Here is an 18,354-nt window from a genome sequence, read left to right on the forward strand (position 1 = left end):
CCCCTCTGTACATCTGTCAAACACCCTATGTCTCATTTTAGCTGTAACAGGATTCAACTCCTGTCTGAAAACACGCAGTAAGGTCATTGTGTAACAAATCCCTTGTCTGTCTTTGCCTCCTTGAGTCCCTGCAGATCTCCCTCTGTGAGAATATGACAATATTCCTCCCGCAGTTCCTCTCTGTCAGGCTGCCCTGAGACAGGACTGACCACAGTGTGGCGCCACTGCAGGCTTGCAGAACAGGACTCAGACTCTCCAGTGTCAAGAGCTGCACCTGTGGACACTGATTGTCTGATGGGCTGATTGGACTGGGAGGATTTTCACATGGGATTGAGCTGTATAAAAGCTGTGTCAGAGGCACAGGAATGAATAGCAGTGAGATTTGGATAGATAAGTCATGGTTAGAAGGAGTAGTTGGGGGTCTTATGCTCTTTAGTGAAAGCCTTTTGGTGTTTGTGTTTCTCTTGTTTAAGCTTGTAAATGTCTCTTATTGTCTTTTTGGTTTCACAGGCTTTCTGGAGCCATGATCTTCCCTTTGTGATGGTGGCAGTGGGACAGTACCTCTAGTGGTCATGTGAAGTGCTGCAGCCTGGAGCCCTGTGACTAGACAGCTGACCCACAGGGGCTCAGGAGAGGGAGTCGAGCTAGCAGTGTGCTGGAGCTCAGCCTGTCAGAGAGGGAGGAGATGGGAGCGCTGCAGGTGAGTGTGGGGCTGTGGCCCAGTCTCCCTGCTACTGGTGGGACTGGTGTGGGGGTCTTTCTAAACCAGGAGCCCAGCTGGCAGCTGCTGGTGCTCCGGACAGGACTGGCTCCAGCCTGCAGGACCCTGAGCTCAGGTCCTGCCAAGAGCAGGAGGGGCTGTACTGTCCCAGGTCAGGATCAGCAGGGGGAGAGGAAGGAGTCTGCTGTGAGCCCAGGGTCTCCAGTGCAGTGGGGAGCTCAGAGCCCAGTGTCTAGAAGCTGTGTGGGAGTATCTCTGTGTCCCAGAGAGGAGGGTGCCCCAGAGGCCCGGTGGAGTCCTGCCCAGTTCCCCTGGAGAAGGAGAGGAAGGACTGTCTGCAGAGGCCAGAGGTGCCAGCCCAGCAGAGGGTGTCCCAGAGGTTTCTCCTGGCCAAGCAGAGGGGGCTCAGCCTCCCCAGGGAAGAGCTGCTCCCAGGGACTCTAGCTGGGGGAGGAGCTGTTGACCTTCCTGCTGCTTCTCCACTCATCCCCAGGGCAGCTGTCCTTGCTGGAGCTGTTTCATGACCAACACCTGCTACTTTAGTGCAGAAAGAACTCCTACAGTTGGCAGGTCCAATACAGAATCAACAATTGATTGCCTACAGCCCTCAGATCCCTTTTCTTAAAGCCCTCAGGTCTGGCAGTAGGAGTGTCTGAGCTCTGGCTCGGAGAGCTGTGAACCCCCATCCCTCTGCCAGTTGGGAGAGGAGCCGATCCTCTCTTCTCCCAGCCTGAGTCCCTGGAGAGCTGAACCTCCTGGAGGACAGGAGCAGAAGAGTCCAGCTCCTGTCCTCCCTGAGCCCCTGGGAGAGGAGGAACAAAGCAGGACCAGAAACTCAAGGGATGTAGCTTCTCACGGGAATTGCTTTCATTATTGCAATAAAAGCTTTTCTTTAGTAATGGGAGTAAACATTTCCCTGCAGGGACTGATGTCTGCCCCCTGGCTCTAGGAGGTCTCTCCTGCACCTTCCCGATTGGAGAGTGGAGTCCCAGATGAAGGAGCTGGAGGACTGCAGCTGTTTAGTATCTCAACCTCCAGGAAACACCCCAGCAGAGTAATCACCCCTGAATCCCATCGAGTCTCCCCTCTACTTCCTATAGAGCTGTGATCCACAGGAGAACTGAGTCTCCTCTCCTTCTTGGAACTTGAAAAGACAAAACCAGTGTTCAGTAAATAAAGAGCTAAAAACGAAACCCGAGTTCACTTATTCCCACACTTCCGGCCTTGTGTGTGACGTCAGCTGGTGCTCTGTTGGCACTGTGACTCTTCCTTCACTCAGATAAACCAATAAAACTGCCACCACAGCTTACAGAAATAGGGCAGCAGTTCAGCTGAGAGGGTGGGTCACCAGCCCCTCTGGGATGAGAGGGGATCACACAAGGTGGTTAGGCCAGACCACAGAGAGAGGAGCTGGGGGCTTCAATTCCAGTGCCAGGAGCCCCCCCTCCTGGCGAAAGTGGTCCGAGAGCAGGGAAGGGCTGCAGGTGTTGGGGTAGTGAGGACAGGTGCTGCTCTGAGCCTCAGACAGTTGTCAGCACAGCAACACGTGACCGGCCGGAGGGGAGTTGGGTCAGGCAACCTGCAAGTGAAGCCAGAATGAACTATCGGGGCAACAGGCTCCCCCTTCTCCCCCAGCAAGAGGAGGGGTAACAGCTGACTGCTCCCCCAGGCCTGAGCTCAGGGCCTGACCCTGTGAAGACAGACCCCAGAGTAGGACCCTGCTGTCTTCCAGCTCGGAGGCTCCTCCCTCAGGGGCACAGGGAGCTGGAGAGACCCCGGGGCTATTGACCTCTGACCCCTGGCAGACTCGGGCCTCACTGCAGCAGAACATGGCCTGTGTGGCGACTGGGGGTCCCAGCTGCACCCCTGGACAGCCTCTGCGCTCCAACTGTGAGCTGGGAAATCGGTGGAGTCACAGGTGAGATATTTAAAGAGTGACTTGCAGAATTCAATTCAATGCAATTTATTTTGAAATAGCGCCTTTCACAACAAGGTTGCCCCAAGGCGCTTAACAAAGCAAGTGACCATACAGGTTGTGAATACAGAACAGGAAAGACCAGAAGACAATGGAGGAGAGGAACCAAAAACTCCTCAATAAGGAGAAAAGTCCAAGGCCAACTGTCTGCCCAAGCCCTTTGGGCATGCTAACATAATTAAAAAAGGAATAAATGAATAAGTGTATTAGTCCATCCATCATGTCTTCTGTATGTCAGTACTCCATGCAGACCTCTGTAGACCAGCAAAATCCTCCTCAGCGATAGCTGTATCCACGATGTCCCTCTTGGATCCATGGCAGTGATGCAGCATCCAACTCCGATGGTGCCCAGCCCGGGCGCCATCCGGACATGTGGGGAGGAGAATAGGATAGTCTGGTCAGAACACATGTAGCTACCTGGTGGGCCAACACAGAGACACACAATGGCATGTACAGCAGCACCAGCAGCCATGGCTGCAGCAGGCTATAATGCAAGGGGTGAGTAGACTAGGCTGCAGTAACAGGCCTTCAGTCTGGATTTAAATACTGAGATTGACTCGGCCTCCCAAACATGGGGTAGGAGACTGTTCCATAAGCTAAGGGCCCTGTAACTGAAGGCTTTACCGCCAACTGTCTTTTTATTAATGCATGGAAGATGAAGAAGACCTGCATTCTGTAATCTAAGCAGGTGACTTGGATGGTAAACAATAAGTTCCATCAGACAGGCAGGTGCCTGGCCTCTGGGAGCCTTGTAAGTAGAAGGATATTGCTGTCCGCCCTGAACCTGACAGGAAGCCAATGAAGAGAGCTAAGTATGGGGGTTATATGGTCATACTTTCTGCTCCTAGCAACAATTCTAGCTGCTGCATTCTGTAAGTATTCAATCTCTTTGCTGTGACAAATCTAAAATACTGTAGGCACTGATCTGCAGCAATTGTTTTACCATTTTCTTTAAACATATTCTTCTGAATCTTCTCATCACACAATCAACATTATGCTCCAGTGTTGATATTAAGTTACTTGATGAGCAGCTATAAAGCTGTCAAGCAGTGTCTTACCTGGGCCTGTAAGTGGCTGCTTCGTGAGATCTTCAGATGAGAGGGGTCTCTACTCTCTGCCAGCACACCTGTCACACAGCGCTGGGTCATGACGCTGCACAGAGCTGGAGACACGGCTTCACCCGGGAGGAACGTGAAGTCTTACCGAAGGCAGTCAGGGCTGTGACTTCAGAAGTCAGGGTGAAGGAAAAGAAAGGATTATGAGCTGATAGAGAGGGCAGCATGCTGGTAGAGTGGCTAGCATTGCAACCTCACAGCACTGGGGCTCTGGGTTCAATTAGCCCACCTGGCAGTGCTGCAGCTCTGTGCAGTAATGTACTGTATACCCCAGCAGACTGGTACCTGTTGGTGCTCTGTGCAGTAATGTATACCCAAGCGTACTGGTACCTGTTGGCTCTGTGCAGTAATGTATACCCAGGGGGGACGACACTACAGAGGGACACATTGTGCTCTCAGTGCCTGTACTGTATCCCCCAAATCTTCTGGCACAAACTACAGCACTAAAATCACAAATGGGCACACCTCCTTTCACTCTTCCCCAAACTGTTCTAAAACAAACTACAGCAAAAAAACAATCACAACTGGATTCTCAATCCCTCACCCCATTTAAACACATCGTAGACAAACGACAGCTCAGGAATCCAGTTCTCACCCCCAACTCACCCTGCCCAAACTCGTCTCAGATAAAATACAAATCAAGCTCAGAAATCACAGTTGGACCCTCACCTCTCTCAACCTCTCCATACTCTAGTGAGAAACACTACAGCACAGATCTCACAGCTGGACTCAAATATCTTACCCTCTGTAAACTGTTCTAAGCCAGAGGACAGCACAGAAATCACTGGGGGACACATACCCCCATCTCACCCACCGTAAACCATTCAGGGACAAACTACAGTAAAGAAATCACAGCTAACTCTCACTCCTCCCCAAGCTCTTCCGAGACAAACTACAGCAGTGGACTCACCTCTCTCGCTCCTCACCAATCTCACGGGTAGATTTGCGTATGAGGGTGTTTGATAGGGGAAAAAAGCAGAGTTGGTTGAGTGTTTGGGTTATTTTAGATTGAGCGGTCTCTTACAAAAGTGAGAAGAAACACATGGAAAATACAGGAAAACAAAATCTCGTGTGCAAAGTCCACAGGGCACACCACCCCAGACAGGGATCTTCAACACTGCGCTGGGGCAAAGCCCTCAGAACTCTAACAGAGAAGAGTTCAGATGAACGGGTGTGACGCAGTGATTTAAGAGCTGGGGTAGAGCCCTCTGACCTCTTATACCCACAAGGACCAGTGAGCTGGAAAACCCAGGATAATCACTGTTCTCACTGTAATACCCTGGAACTGTGCTGCAGGACAAGAGCTAATCATCCTCATGAGGAACACATTTACCAGTGAAAACAGCCTGGGGAATACATTTTCTAACTGGAGAAAGGGTCAGAATATGTTTTGATGGTTTGGATATTATTAAATCTGTGCTTTTCAGAAAGTTTGTAGCGTTCTGACAGGTAATTGTTTGTTTTAAGTCAAAATAGAATAGTTTCAGACTAAAATCTCACCTTTCCGGGTTTTACGAGCCCCCAGGACGAGAGAGCAAGGAAAGACGCACAACATTCACATGCAAGTCTGTGAGCAAACTCTTGAAACATCTTTATTTTGAAAACGTTTTACAGTCGATATAAAGACGCCGCTCCTTTCTCGAATAAAGAAACTGCATTTCGAGTTCGTCTCTTTCTCCGTCCTCTGAACCATTTCATATAGATTTTAAAACCAGCAAGGTGCACAGTAAATTAAATGAGCAAATTAAATTCACTCCTTTAACCTGCGTTCCGTTTACTATTTATTAATGGCCCGACACTAAAACTGCTGTCAAACAGCAAAAAGAAATAATTTCACTCACCAGAGACCCACAGCTGAAATCGTGTTGACTGTGGTTCTTATTTTAAAGACATTTGCCTTGTTTTCCAGACAAGCGTGTCCTGTTTTTCTCCCCTTAGCGTGTTCCGATCCACTCTCTCCTGCTCCCTCTGCTGGACAGTCGTGGTCTCTGCACCCAGGAGCTCTGCCCTGGTTCAGCTGTAACCTTACAAACAGGAAGATGCTTTTCTATCGGTCCTGTAAAGGTTTCTTAATCAAAGCGACTGCTCTTTCTCCCAAAATGAATCTGGGTATTGAATTATTTCGAAATAATATTTTGCAGAGCCTTCACAGCATAGGGTCAGTTTGACATTTTTACCGTGTTATTCATCTGTTTACTATAGTGAAGACTGCTGTAATAGCAATACCTAAAATCCACAGACAATTGCGTTTTACCGTTAAAACGCAAACTAAAAATAAGGAGAAACATGCAAGCTGACCTGGTTGAGACCCGGGTGATTCAGCCCGAACCCTTCTTCTCCGATTCGTGCGGCAGCAACATAAACCCCTTCCCTGCCGGAGAGCTCAAAAGCACGAACAGCACTGGTGCTCACGTTATTTGACGTGAACTCCCTATTAATTCGCCATAAATTATAATTCCTGAATTGCATATTCATATTATGAAAAAAAATACGTCCTTAAGACAGGACCGAGTCAGGCTTAAAATACACACAACACGAAATCTGTCGAAAGCAAATTTCCGTTTAATAAGCTCAACTCGAACGTGCTACAGTACCACGGAAAAAGCAATAACATGCACCCACACAAAAAGGTAAATACAGCTCTTTCTCGAGTCTGTGGGTGGCTCTTAAAAGAGCCTTTGGGTTCGTTGACCGGGGACGGGCGGGCCGGGTTTACTTGGAGCTGGTGTACTTGGTGACGGCCTTGGTGCCCTCGGACACGGCGTGCTTGGCCAGCTCTCCGGGCAGCAGCAGGCGCACGGCGGTCTGGATCTCCCGGGAGGTGATGGTGGAGCGCTTGTTGTAGTGCGCCAGGCGGGAGGCCTCGCCGGCGATGCGCTCGAAGATGTCGCTGACGAACGAGTTCATGATGCCCATGGCCTTCGACGAGATGCCGGTGTCCGGGTGCACCTGCTTCAGCACCTTGTACACGTAGATGGCGTAGCTCTCCTTCCTGGTCTTTCTGCGCTTCTTGCCGCCCTTCCCGGCCGTCTTGGTCACGGCTTTCTTGGAGCCCTTCTTGGCTGCGGATTTCGCTGGTTCAGGCATCTTCATTCACTGTGCATACAGTAATGACGCTCACGCTTCCTGCAGCCCCTTATTTATAGTAGTCGTATGTAAATCAGCTCACTCAGCTCAGAAGGTGGCTCATTGGTCAGCGAGAGAGCTGCTCTCCTATTGGCTGCGCTCTGCGCCAATGAAATTCAAACGGGTGAGCCGCTCGCTCTGTCACCGGGCGCCTCTCTCTCCCCTCCGCCCGCGCACACAGGAACAAAGGGCCGTGTGACCCGTTTACGCATTACGTGCAGATTTTTTTAAATCCCGCTCTCATTCCGCTTATGTCCCCTACCCTAGAAAAAAAATGTGATCGGCGTAAAATGTGCGATTTGTGCAAACTTATACTAGTGGTGATATACTAGGCAACCTAAAAATCACTCATGAACAACCAACAGCTTTGTATAGCAACACTTTTGCGCTTTGGCACTGCTTTCAAATTATTCTGGGCTCACGAAACCTTCACACGAGCCCTTCTACAGAATGAATGTAATGAGAAGGGCTCTTGGCGAATTTAGTGGAATTCCTCCCGCACAGAGCTGAGCAGCCCGCTTCCTTTCTTAAAACCCATAAAGCGTGTGTGGGAAACAAAAAACATTTAGAAGCTGAACCCCATTCGGTTCCCATGACCTTACTGCAATTTCCTACCATTTCGAACACGTCTAATGAGCGCTCTAAAGATGAAAATGTCTTAAATGAAAGAAACGCAGAGCATGCAGCAATGCGACTAATGGGGTTGAAAACTATGGGCAGAAAAACGCGTTTCATCACGTTAAGTTCTTCCATTAGCAACCAGATTCATATACAACTCGCTCTGTACTGCGCATTAAGGTAGGATAATCAACCCGCCCTATGATTACATTTCGAGCCGGACTTTCAAAGTATAACTTCATTCCACAGGCCAGCACAAATATTTCAGCTCTTTTCTGAAAAGGTGGGTGGCTCTTAAAAGAGCCTTTGGGTTTATACGTCGGGGTCCGGTCCGGCAGTGAAGCTCCGCTCCTGTTTAGCCGCCGAAGCCGTACAGGGTGCGGCCCTGGCGCTTCAGCGCGTACACCACGTCCATGGCGGTGACGGTCTTCCTCTTGGCGTGCTCGGTGTAGGTGACGGCGTCGCGGATGACGTTCTCCAGGAACACCTTCAGCACCCCGCGGGTCTCCTCGTAGATCAGCCCGGAGATCCGCTTCACTCCCCCACGGCGAGCCAGGCGGCGGATGGCGGGCTTGGTGATTCCCTGGATGTTGTCGCGGAGAACCTTGCGGTGACGCTTAGCGCCTCCTTTCCCGAGTCCCTTTCCGCCTTTGCCTCTTCCAGACATCTTCAAGTTATCAGTTAGTGACACGACACACACTGCTGGGCTGCAGCCGCGGCGCTTCTCTTTTCAAGCCTGAGAGCGGACCTGCTTGAGACAGGAGGCGCGCTGACACACGAGCCCGCCTCCTCTCCGACCGCAGCAGCAGCCCAGACTGCACAGGAACCTCTTCCCTGCCGGAGAGCTCTCCACCACAGCAGCACCGGAGAGGACAGACCTCGAGTATTCAATGTTTACAGCGGTGCTGTAATATTCTCGTGTAGATTTAGACCAATCTAATTCCGCGCTCAACACAAAAACACAGAATTCGGAATGGAAAATGTAGTGCTCCTGTGTATGAGGGTCATGAACAACTGACAAAAGGCATTCATCGTTGTAGCAGTACATATTTCGTTCTCCTCCCCTTTTGTATCATTGAATAAAAATCCAGCTGTTAAATAGTCCAAAAATGTTTTATATAAGGACGTCTTTTAAGACGCTTAAAAAGAAATGTTCCTCCTAAAGAAACTGTAGAAACGTTCTTAAATCATCTCTATCACGTGTACTGAGGTTCATGGCTAGTGAGCAGTGGTCCTCTCAGATCTGTACTGCAGTATAAACGCTTCTTCTGGGGTGAAATGAAGAGCGATGGAGGGACCAGTAAGCGTGCTGTTGCTTAATTGTGAACAGACACCGAATTCAGAAAATAAACAGTAGGGTAAGGGAGGGGTTTGAATGCCAGTCGTTCTTGTATTATTAAAATAATCTCATGCATTAAAAAACTTTCAAATTTAGATATGAACACTGAAAAATAGATGTAGAGCAAAAGGGGTGACGTATGTCGCTGGCTAACTGCAGCAGTGCAGTCGTGCACGAATAGGCTTTTACACGAGGGGGTACAAAACCGCTTCAGGGTACGGATTTCACTTATCCGCTAACCAGACGGGAATTGTGCCTCGTACAGACTAATGGAATAATGTAACCCTCTCGGAGTGTTGTGGTGGCTCTTAAAAGAGCCTTTGTGTTCAGGGGAAAAGATGCTGCAGCAGGCGGTCCGTGTCTAAGCGCGCTCCCCGCGGATGCGGCGGGCCAGCTGGATGTCTTTGGGCATGATGGTCACCCTCTTGGCGTGGATGGCGCACAGGTTGGTGTCCTCGAAGAGCCCCACCAGGTAAGCCTCGCTGGCCTCCTGCAGAGCCATGACGGCGGAGCTCTGGAAGCGCAGGTCGGTCTTGAAGTCCTGGGCGATCTCTCTCACCAGGCGCTGGAAGGGCAGCTTGCGGATCAGCAGCTCGGTGGACTTCTGGTAGCGGCGGATCTCCCGCAGAGCCACGGTGCCGGGCCTGTAGCGGTGGGGCTTCTTCACGCCGCCGGTGGCGGGGGCGCTCTTGCGGGCAGCCTTGGTGGCCAGCTGCTTCCTGGGCGCCTTGCCGCCGGTGGACTTGCGAGCGGTCTGCTTGGTTCTCGCCATCTTCCTCGCTGCTCTTCACAATCAGCACTGTACTGAGAGCAGCAGCCCGCACTCGGGTTTATATGCGCAGGCAGCCCCGTCCTGATTGGCTGAAGGGCCCCGGGAGCCTCTCGCTGATTGGATACTTTGAGAAGGAGCGCGCAGTTCATACACCCTCTCCGATCTTCTTTGTTTGATCAAATCAAAGTATAAAGGCGTTCTTATACCTAGAAATCAATAACCTGTCAAGGACCTTGATTTCTTTTAACTATAATAATCCAGGGCAAGAATATTCTTCCGTTAAATCATGAAATAGTATAATTGACTATAACGAAGTTAAATCGAATATATGTTATAGCATATATATATAAGGGCATCCTGTGACTCAGGGGGGGGAGTGTTGTGCTGAGGGACCCCGTTACAAGTACAATAAGGAACCCGGTTTGCTCTGCTCGCTTATAATTAAAAGGGGAAATCTACTTGAACGAACTGAACAAAGAAAATGATTGTATGAACTGTATTGCAAGCGCAACAGAAATCGCTCGTCCACACAGCGGCTGTGATTCTGAGCCACAGACATCACTGCTAAAACCTCAGGGAAACAAAAACACGTGCTACGACATATTCACAAATATCGCCATTACATGAAGATAGAAATCGCTCTTTTTCAAGTGGCTGTGGGTGGCTCTTAAAAGAGCCTTTGGGTTCGGGGTCAGTCGGTCTTTGCCGGGCTGTTTACTTGCTCTTGGCCGGCTTCTCGGTCTTCTTGGGCAGCAGCACCGCCTGGATGTTGGGCAGCACGCCGCCCTGCGCGATGGTCACGCCGCCCAGCAGCTTGTTCAGCTCCTCGTCGTTGCGGACGGCCAGCTGCAGGTGCCGGGGGATGATGCGGGTCTTCTTGTTGTCCCGGGCGGCGTTGCCAGCCAGCTCCAGGATCTCGGCGGTCAGGTACTCCAGCACCGCGGCCAGATACACCGGGGCTCCGGCGCCGACCCGCTCGGCATAGTTTCCCTTGCGCAGCAGCCGGTGGACACGGCCCACAGGGAACTGCAGTCCGGCCCTGGAAGAGCGAGTCTTGGCCTTGGCTCTGGCCTTACCGCCGGTCTTTCCTCTGCCGCTCATCTTGCACTGTCAAGCTTGTCTGAAGAAATCTGTGAATAATGAATACAAGCTGTCTGCAGCCCCGCTTTTGAAGAGTCGCGGTTGAATTTGATTGGTTGGACCGGAACAAGCTCTCCACCCAATCAGAGATCAGTGTTGCCAACCAGCGCTCTCGGTCTCCACCAATCAACAGGCAGGAGGGAAATTCGGACTCTGAACACAGAGCGCGGCTCTGCTGCCGAGTGAGGACAAATGAGTTTTTCAATTTCAAGCTTATCATCATTATTCTCATACACAGGTAAATGGAATAACGAAATGCTATTTAGGTAGCTCTCGGACGGTAAGTGGTAAAAAACAATACAGTTGCATAAGAAAATAAAGAGAGACAACAATGTGTAAAAAACACATTGCTTAATCGGTCATTTTCATGCTTTAAAAAATGTATATTTTAGTGTATTTCACCACCGTCTCTCAGTAACCACGTCTTAACACGCTACCTTGAGTGGAATTAAGCTCAACTCCCAAAAGAATCTAGATCACCCGCCTGCGAGGGCTCGATATTGAAAAGTCACCATTGTCGCTATTAGAGTGATCAAGTTGTCACGTTACTCCTTTTCACATGTCCGCTTTAGCTGCGAGACTAGCAGTCACGAATTGCAAGTCACGTACTCCAAGGAAAACCTACGTGCAATGTAACAATGTTACATTTCGCCTCAACTAAAATCATTGTTGGTGATGAGATACAAAAAGTCGCTGCGTAGTTCAGTGACGATTAGAAAGCTTCATTCTTAACGAAAAGGCCCCCTTATAATTCTACAAAATCTTCCCTATGCACCCATTATTTACAATAGTATTTATATTTGTACAATAGTTTACCCAATTCGACTAAATATCGTATTTCAGTTTCAAGAAAAAGATACTTTAACCGCTAAAACTCAATACCCCCCATTGTGCAAAGTAACTATTCCCCCCATATCGAGCGAACCGGCGCTTTCAAGCGGTGAAAAGGGAAAGTCTGCGCTCTCTCTCGGAAGGGCTGGTGGCTCTTAGAAGAGCCTTTGGGTTTGTAGGAAATTAACTCGAGGGTCGATCGCTCACTTCTTCTTGGGAGCCGCTTTCTTAGCTTTGGCCGTCTTGGGTTTGGCCACCTTGGGCTTCGCTGCCTTGGCTTTCTTCGGGCTCTTTGCCTTCTTAGGCGCCGCTGGCTTCCTGGCCTTCTTGGGGCTCTTGGTCGCCTTCTTGGCCGCTGCGGGCTTCGCGGCTTTCTTGGGCGACTTCTTGGCGGCCGCTGGCTTCTTGGTCGCCGCCTTCTTGGGCGACTTCTTGGCGGCCGCTGGCTTCTTAGCCGCTGCGGGTTTCTTGGCCGCCGGCTTCTTGGCTTTGGCGGCGGCGGTGACTTTCTTCACGGGCTTGGGCTTGGTCTCCGCCTGCTTCTTGTTGAGCTTGAAGGAGCCCGAGGCGCCGGTGCCCTTGGTCTGCACCAGGGTGCCCTTGGTCACCAGGCTCTTGATGGCCAGCTTGACGCGGGAGTTGTTCTTCTCCACGTCGTAGCCGCCGGCCGCCAGGGACTTCTTCAGGGCGGCCAGGGACACGCCGCTCCGCTCCTTGGAGGCGGACACGGCCTGCAGGATGAGCTCTCCCACGCTGGGGCCCGCTTTCTTGGGCTTGGCGGCGCTCTTCTTCTTGGGCGCCTTGGCCGGCGCGGCGGCGGGGGCCGGAGCGACTTCTTCTGCCATCGCTGCGTCTCTGTCTGCTGTCGGACTGTCTGCGGCTCCGCGCGCAGGCGGAACTTCAAGGCCGCATGAGAACCGTGGAGACTCAACCGCTGCTGCTGCTGCAGCTCCGCTCCGCACAGCCCGCTCGCACTTGTGTTTTCTCCCCGCACAAAACTGCCCCGTAATCCTCACAAATACACAGAAACCCGAACAAAAGACGTCAAGTATAGAGAAAACCCTCCGATCTTCAAAACGTGCTTTAATTTCAGCAGACTCTGTGCGGTAGTTTCGACAGAAATGCCCCAAATCCGACAACAGAGCACTCGAAAGGCGGTGCTCATCCGGCACTTTGTCGTGTATTTCAAACATATATGAATTTAAAACACCGCTAAAAATAAGAATCGTGTGCAAGAAATACTGTCAAGACTGATCGTGAGCTATCACGATAAAAAGGACGTCTGAAATAGTAAAATAAATATGATTTATTCGGCTCTTTGGGCAGTGTCAGTAACACACTCCAGGAAGCGATGCTTCCAAGCAAGGACTAGACCAGTTTGACATTTTTTTAGAATGTATGAAAAGCAATATCTGATAATAAAAGCTGAAAGTTGTTCTAAAGACTCCTTTAGAAAGAGAGTGAGGAGGAGCTGTGTATGACTTAACTCAAGGTGCATTTGAATTGAGCAAAGGAAACATTTCTTTACCCAAAGTGTTGCGGGAGAATGGAGCAACTTGCGCAACCTTGCTCGTACCCTGGCTTCTTTCCAGGAACAATGTAGTAAACAGTCGGCAATAGCCACAGCCCTACTGCAGACACACACTGACCCCTCCAGGACCAGGACTGGCCAGCCCTGCTGCAGACACACACTGACCCCTCCAGGACCAGGACTGGACAGCCCTGCTGCAGACACACACTGACCCCTCCAGGACCAGGACTGGACAGCCCTGCTGCAGACACACACTGACCCCTCCAGGACCAGGACTGGACAGCCCTGCTGCAGACACACACTGACCCCTCCAGGACCAGGACTGGACAGCCCTGCTGCAGACACACTGACCCCTCCAGGACCAGGACTGGACAGCCCTGCTGCAGACACACACTGACCCCTTCAGGACTGGACTCCTCTTACTAACTTCCTTTATTGTAAATAAATAAAAGACGAGCTCTTGTCCTGCCTACCTCCTTCCTCAGGGCTGTGGAGTGGACAGTGGACTGTCCAGCTGGTCCTCATGATCCTCACAGCTCAGGGACTCAGCCTTTAGAAAGGTCTGAGCTTCAGTCTTGTTTCTCCAGTAACAGTTAGAAGACGCGTTCTGACACACGAGGGTTTCACTGGATCAGCTTTGAGTTTTCTATCATCTTCTGCACAGGGTTCACGATCACTGAGGCTCAACGTGTCTGAAACAGAAATAAAGTTTCCACAGCAACTCGTGTGGCATAGCTCCGTGATTTCATACGTAAAAAAAAATATTATGTAATTTTATTACGGACAATTTTTTCTAATTCTAAATTCTTAATTTATTCATTTATATTTTTTACGTTAATATCCAAATACATCTCCGAAGTCTACATATGCACACGTAAATTGTATTTTTGTTGGGTGATCCACAATAATGTTTTGATTCCTAAATACATTACTTTTTAAAATAGTCATAAAAAGAACACATTTGTGCATAACGCAATCTATAATAGTAAGTCATGACTCATTACATTCATCAAAATGTTTCAATTTTAACAAGAGTCTTAAACACAGCCTATTAATATATAGTAGTTTCGAAAAATAATCTAGGATATATATTTTAATGTTAAAGGATTAAGCGAACAATGTAATATCCAATAAATCAATTGGACATGTCGACATTTAAAGTTGCAGTAACAACGTGACAAGCGATGTCAGAAGGTGACATTTCACAGTGTAGCCGCAAGCCAGAGACATCACTACACGTGTCTATGAGGGGCTGGTTTAAAGGAGCCCTTTTCAGTTTCCAGCTGTTTTCCACTGACAGTGATGTCATCTATATCCAGTCCAGCTCCTGGCCCTGAGTGACACAACAGACACCAGTTCCAGGCCAAGAGTCTCAGACTGGTCTAGTGATGAGCTCATTCCCCAGATGGGCTGGGTGGAAAACCTGGAAGCTTTTTAGGCTGCTTGGCTTGTACCTGTGGTTCAACAGGAAGTAGTGACTTGTCCATCTGGATTGTTTCACAAAGGGTTAAAAGGCTATGTCCCTCTCAATGTGCAAAAGAGTTTAGGAGATGACAGGCTGCACAAATAACTACTGTAAAAAGCATCTGAACAGTACCCAGAAGATTAAAAATATAATATCCCCATTGTGCCCAAGTCTCTCAGGCAACTTCCTTTTTGTGGCTGATAATGTACAATTAATAAACTGGAAGAGCTGAAACAAAGCGCTGGTTGTCCTGCTGAAGTAGCACGGATGAGTTGTGCAATCAGGAGCCATGTGTTTGAGTAACAGTTTTTCTTGCCCGAGAGAGCTCAGTCCTCACACCAGCCACCATGCCCACAGCCTCTTCTGTTCAGAGAAACTATTACAGTTTTTTAATCTGCACTCTGCTTCAGAGGCAGAAACCAGTGAGCCTGAAGCCACAGCACAGCCTCCTGCAGAAGCATTCCTCCACCCAGCCTCCCTGCACTCAGGCTCAAAGCATTTGTGAGGTGGAAGCTGTGTGCTTTAACATAGTAACCATTATCCTACAGTTCTGCAAAAAGTGAGAAAAATGCACACTAAGACACAGTTCAACATTGAACCCCTGAACAAATCTCGGTTAATTGTCTTATATCCAACATTCCATAAATTTCAGCAACTGAACTCAGTGCAGGTTTACTCAGCCTTTCTCACAAACTCAAAAGAAACCTTTTGCCTTCTTTAACCAATCCATTGGTGGGAAAACAGCATTGGAGACCAGCTCAGGTCTTCATTCCAGACCAGGTCCTATTCGAATGACTGAGAATACATGGGCATAGAAAGATGAGTTGTGTGTGCAGGTGAAGAATACTGGGGCACCCCAGCACTGATCCACAGCGGAGGTCCCCACCCCTAGTCCTGGACCCCTGATCCACAAGGTAGGGTACTGTAGGTCACCATTCACTCACCACATTCTAAAGACTAAAGGAATAGTTCCCTGCCGGGCCAGGAGAGGACACGGTCTTGGCTGGGAGAGATCCAATGCTTACATTTTCTAATCCTATCCCAGCAAGCAACAGGCACAAGGCAGGTTACACCCTGGTCAGGACACCTAACTGAATTTGCTGGCCTGACAATTTTATCCAGTGCCACTTACATTTATACACCTGGACATGTGAAGGGAGCGATAGGAGCAAAGCATCTTGGTCAGAGGATTGTCCCACCTGGACTTTGAGCAACTTTCCAGTTCCCAGTCGAGCCCCATAGACTCCATTCCAAGTATCAGTATCGCCTGTTCCGAGAATGTCACTTCCTGGCCCAGCAGCCACTGCAACAAAAAGATGACAAGAGAGGGGGTGACATTCAGTCTCACCTGTTCACTTGCAGCTAATCACTCCCAGAATATTGTGTAGTTAACCCCATTTCTTCAAATTGGTGACTGCATTAATATAGCGCTTTTCTGGACACTCCACTCAAAGCTCTTTACAGGTCATGGGGATCCCCTCCACCCCCACCAGTGTGCAGCCCCACCTGGATGATGCTCCAGTCCTCTCCCCACACACCAGCTCTCAGTGGGGAGGAGAGCAGAGTGATGAAGCCAGTTCAGAGATGGGGATTATTAGGAGGCCATGACTGGGAAAGGCCAGGGGGAAATTTGGCCAGGACACTGGGGTAACACCCCTACTCTTTTCGAGAAACACCCTGGGATTTTTAATGACCACAGAGAGTCAGGACCTCGGTTTTATGGCTCCTTTTCACAGTATGGTTTCCTCATCACTATACTGGGGCATTAGGACCCACACAGACTGCAGGGTGAGCGCCCCCTACTGGTCCCACTAACACCTCTTCCAGCAGCAGCCTTAGCTTTCCCAGGAGTCTCCCATCCAGGTACTGGCCAGGCTCACACTGCTGAGCTCCAGGGGGGGCTGCCAGCTGGGAGTTGCAGGGTGATATGGCTGCTGGCAACACTCAATCTGAAACGAGTCGTTCGCTATGAATTTGCTTTAGCACCATGATGGGGGATACTCCTATAAATTCTGATTCCCATGCTTGAAGGGGTTAAAGCTTTTCTGACAGGTAAGGTTAGCACCACTCCTGCTCTCTAGGGGTTAATTTTGCCTGGAAGTATACAGTGGATACAAAAGTCTACACCCCCTTTTCAGCATTTGTTGATGTAAAGGCTGACCTCAAGACATATCATGTCAGACTGTTTTTAATAAGATCTTGGAACCAACAAAGTTAAAAGCAAATGGAGCAGTTTTAGGGAAAATATATATTTAAAAAAAAAACTTTCAATGCCTTGGTTGCACATGTGTACACACCCTTTAAGTAATACTTCATGGAAGCACTTTTGCTTTGATTACAGCAGGAAGTCCGTTTGAATAGTCTCTATCAGCTTAGCACACCTGGATTTTGCAAGTTTATCCCACTCTTCTTTGCAGAAGAGTTCAAGCTCAGTCACATTGGGAGGGGAACGAACTCCTGTGCACAGCCCTCTTTAGGTCAGTCCACAGATTTTCTATAGGATGGAGGTCTGGGCTCTGACTGGGCCTTTCCAAGACATTGATCTTCCCGTTTTTAAGCAGCTCCTCTGTTGAGTTGGCCGTGTGCTTTGGATCGTTCCCATGTTGAAAGGTGAAATTCGTCTTTAACTTCAGCTTTCTAGCAGAGGCCAGCAGGTTTGGCGCCAGATATCTTGATAATCGGAGCTGTTCATTTCCCCCTCTATTCCAACAAGTGCGTCTGGCCCCACCAAAGAGAAGCAGCACCCCGTCATGATAGTTGAGGTGGGGAGCTGCGTCAGCATGCGTAGGCTGCAAAGGAACAAGTAAGAGGTTTATCCCATGCTGAACAGAGCAGAAAGAAAACAACATTTCGGCTGTGAGCACTATCCCTCACACCCAAAGAAGGCTCTACAGCCAAAACATTACGTTTTCTTTCTTCTCTTTTCGGCATGGAATAAACCCATTACTTGTTCCCATATCATGATGGTGCCACCACCATGCCTGACACCCAAAGAACACAGTACCTGCTCTGTTGACTTTGCACCCAACGGATCATTTGGAATTAAGATCAAAGGGTCTTGCCACCCTACCCATAGCTCAGACTTGGAGAACACACAAAATGGTTGGAAAATGCAGGGAGTGGCCAGTTACGGCCATAAATCCCTGCAGCTCCTTTAAGGCTGCCTGATGGTAGCCTCCCTGATGAGCTTTCTCCTTGCCAGGTCATCAATTTTGAAGGGATGTTCTGATCTTTGCACTGTCCTGGTGGTGCCCTATTTCCTCCACTTCTTAACAGTGGTCTTCACAGTGTTCCATGATATACAGTGTGTAATGCCTTTGAAATTCTTTTATATCACTCACCTGATCTGTACCTTTTAAAAATAAGATCCCATATCTTCTGCTAACTCCTTGTGGGCCATGGTTATCGCTGCACTCTGCAACTAAGAAACCTTCAGGGAACTCCTGCAGGAACAGCTGATTTTATTTAGGGCTAATCAGGACCACTTCAGCTGATGTCAGGTGAAGGCAAATTACCTTTGTACATGATCTGGAACTTGACTGGTTAAATCTGAGCACTGTAACAACCCACTTTATAAAGGGCGTGGACATTTATGCAATCAATCAATCACTTATGCATGCACTGAAAGTTTTTTTTTTATTATTATTTTTCCTAAAAATGATCCATTTGTTTTTCACTTGAATATTGTTTGATTACAAGATCTTATTGAAGGTGAAAACAG

At 49.1% G+C, this 18,354-nt stretch overlaps 5 protein-coding genes and 1 long non-coding RNA gene across 9 annotated transcripts in view; all 6 read right to left on the reverse strand.

Moving 5' to 3' along the window:
* Window positions 1-6,355: 6,355 nt before the first annotated feature.
* Window positions 6,356-7,008, reverse strand: LOC138224792 (histone H2B 1/2-like). Its single transcript, XM_069182840.1, has one exon. The coding sequence runs from the start codon at window positions 6,902-6,904 to the stop codon at window positions 6,524-6,526; it is 381 nt and encodes a 126-aa protein (XP_069038941.1). The 5' UTR covers window positions 6,905-7,008; the 3' UTR covers window positions 6,356-6,523.
* Window positions 7,009-7,910: 902 nt separating this feature from the next.
* On the reverse strand, window positions 7,911-8,222 carry LOC138224895 (histone H4). Its single transcript, XM_069183073.1, has one exon. It carries the CDS (start codon window positions 8,220-8,222, stop codon window positions 7,911-7,913), a length of 312 nt encoding a protein of 103 aa, XP_069039174.1.
* Window positions 8,223-9,255: 1,033 nt separating this feature from the next.
* LOC138224896 (histone H3) lies at window positions 9,256-9,666 on the reverse strand. Its single transcript, XM_069183074.1, has one exon. It carries the CDS (start codon window positions 9,664-9,666, stop codon window positions 9,256-9,258), a length of 411 nt encoding a protein of 136 aa, XP_069039175.1.
* A 709-nt stretch (window positions 9,667-10,375) lies between these two features.
* LOC138224717 (histone H2A-like) lies at window positions 10,376-10,791 on the reverse strand. The gene has a single exon (XM_069182748.1). It carries the CDS (start codon window positions 10,765-10,767, stop codon window positions 10,381-10,383), a length of 387 nt encoding a protein of 128 aa, XP_069038849.1. The 5' UTR covers window positions 10,768-10,791; the 3' UTR covers window positions 10,376-10,380.
* Window positions 10,792-11,674: 883 nt separating this feature from the next.
* LOC138224615 (histone H1-like) lies at window positions 11,675-12,606 on the reverse strand. Its single transcript, XM_069182561.1, has one exon. It carries the CDS (start codon window positions 12,480-12,482, stop codon window positions 11,841-11,843), a length of 642 nt encoding a protein of 213 aa, XP_069038662.1. The 5' UTR covers window positions 12,483-12,606; the 3' UTR covers window positions 11,675-11,840.
* A 322-nt stretch (window positions 12,607-12,928) lies between these two features.
* Window positions 12,929-18,354, reverse strand: part of LOC107075711 (uncharacterized) — a 55,179-nt gene continuing 49,753 nt past the window's right edge. For all 4 annotated transcript variants that reach the window (XR_011183132.1, XR_011183131.1, XR_011183133.1 and 1 more), the window contains 2 exons: window positions 15,766-15,936; window positions 12,929-13,860 (listed from right to left, as the gene is read on the reverse strand). This is a non-coding gene — a long non-coding RNA (uncharacterized lncRNA). The remainder of the gene's footprint in view (window positions 13,861-15,765; window positions 15,937-18,354) is intronic.

The sequence above is a fragment of the Lepisosteus oculatus genome, chromosome 23, assembly GCF_040954835.1.
Source record: "Lepisosteus oculatus isolate fLepOcu1 chromosome 23, fLepOcu1.hap2, whole genome shotgun sequence".
NCBI lineage: Eukaryota > Metazoa > Chordata > Actinopteri > Semionotiformes > Lepisosteidae > Lepisosteus > Lepisosteus oculatus.